This window comes from Olea europaea, unplaced genomic scaffold (assembly GCF_002742605.1).
Source record: "Olea europaea var. sylvestris unplaced genomic scaffold, O_europaea_v1 scaffold20183, whole genome shotgun sequence".
Classification (NCBI taxonomy): Eukaryota; Viridiplantae; Streptophyta; class Magnoliopsida; order Lamiales; family Oleaceae; genus Olea; species Olea europaea.
In genome coordinates this window covers 86-1,952 of record NW_019238075.1, presented here as the reverse complement: position 1 = coordinate 1,952, position 1,867 = coordinate 86, and the positions used below count along the sequence as shown (strand labels likewise).

The 1,867-nt window shown below is 33.4% G+C and overlaps 1 protein-coding gene across 1 annotated transcript; it reads left to right on the top strand.

Annotated features, from left to right (window-relative positions):
- Window positions 1-13: 13 nt before the first annotated feature.
- LOC111379672 (probable UDP-N-acetylglucosamine--peptide N-acetylglucosaminyltransferase SEC) lies at window positions 14-1,366 on the top strand. Its single transcript, XM_023003095.1, has 4 exons — window positions 14-103; window positions 683-802; window positions 960-1,022; window positions 1,112-1,366. Exons 1-4 carry the CDS (start codon window positions 77-79, stop codon window positions 1,232-1,234), a joined length of 333 nt encoding a protein of 110 aa, XP_022858863.1. The 5' UTR covers window positions 14-76; the 3' UTR covers window positions 1,235-1,366.
- Window positions 1,367-1,867: the final 501 nt, after the last annotated feature.

Below are 1,867 nucleotides of genomic sequence, written 5' to 3'. Positions count from 1 at the left end.
CTCTCTCTCTCTCTCTCTCTCTCTCTAACTTTGACCTCTGTTTTAGGTTGATGCTCATAGCAACCTTGGAAATCTGATGAAAGCTCAAGGATTAATGCAAGAGGTGAGTGCCCAGTGAACTCCACTTCGTTTCTCTTTTTCCTTAGGTATAATAAGTTTTGAAATGGTTCAACGCTTGTTGATTCCTTTTTTGCGCCTAAATGCCAGAATTAATGTCGAGTATGGAGCACGGAATAGAATCATTATGACTTGATTGTAGGATAGTGAACTTATAGAATAATTGATTAATTTGCTGACCTATATGGTTATTTGTTTCATAGTCATGAAGACTGAATTTAAGGCATGCTAATTATTGACTGTATCATTATCCTGATTGGTATACATTTTTAACTGGTAATTAGGACTTGTATATTGGCATCATGTTTGGAAAGATCTTCAATGTTTTATAAAACTGTGTCAATTTGAGGCATGCTAATTATTGACTGTATCATTATCCTGATTGGTATGCATTTTTAACTGGTCATTAGGACTTGTATATTGGCATCATATTTGGAAAGATCTTCAATGTTTTATAAAACTGTGTCATTAGCTTGCTGCTTGTGCTAACCAAGTTCAACTGTCTATTTCAAATTTTTTCAATCATATATGCTTTTAAATTGTTTTGAGCATATTTTTTGGCTAGGCATACAGTTGCTATATCGAGGCTCTCCGCATACAACCAACTTTTGCCATTGCATGGTCCAATCTTGCTGGCCTTTTCATGGATGCAGGTGATCTTAACAAGGCTCTGCAGTGCTACAAGGTGTGAATCATTTTTTCATTAATCCACGATTGATTTAAGTTCACGACTCACTTGGCTGCTGATAATTTGATTTGTTTTTGTTTATAATACTAAAACTTGATTGAGCTGGGTGCTCCTGCATGCTCGCTTAGTTACGTGCATTTCGTTCTATTTTTAGGAAGCAGTCAAGTTGAAACCTAACTTCTCAGATGCCTATCTGAATTTGGGAAATGTTTACAAGGTAAGATCTCTTGCTCTGTGCTAATAAGGTTAGCTGTGACTGCCGGTTCAAGAATCTGTAGAAAAACAAGATTTCTTTGCATTTTCCAGGCTTTGGGAATGCCTCAAGAGGCCATTGTTTGTTATCAATGTGCTCTGCAATCAAGACCCGACTATGCTATGGCTTTTTGTGAGTATTTTTGTCCTGCTTCTATACTAAATTGGCATATGTAATTATTTCACGTGCTAAATGTATCAAGAGGATTTCCTTTTTCGATATTGGGATTTTAGTTGCACATATTTATGGTGTAGTTCTTTTTGAAAGTAATACTTGGGGTGGTTTCTATTTATTGATACCCCCCACCCCAAAAAATAAAAAGAAATAAGAGAGAAAAAGTAAGTAAATAACAAATAGAAGTGAAAAAGAAATAAACTATGGATGTGTATAAAAGCCATAAGATAAAAGGGAAATAGGAATATCCCTAGGGGAAGAACAATATTTGCAAGGAATTAGTTCAAAGTGCTGGAGTTGAAGAAAGAAATTGGTAAGATAAGACAGAGCGGAAGAAATCCTGAAAGTATAAAAAGTGTCTACCTTACCATCTTCATTCCATAGGGAATTATCCTATAGACAAAGAGGCAATCAAGTTGTAACATTCTAATTTCTTGAAAAGGACAAAGTGTTATTTAATCATAAAATAACATATTAAACACAAGAAAAAAATTAAATATAACAATCATTTATTTATCAATAAATAAAAAATGTGTTTCAAGATAAAATAAAATAAAAGAACATTTATTTCCAAACAGTAACCAATTATTCAAAAATCTTTTGAGTATGAATTTCCTTTTTTCAAAATAAAAAGA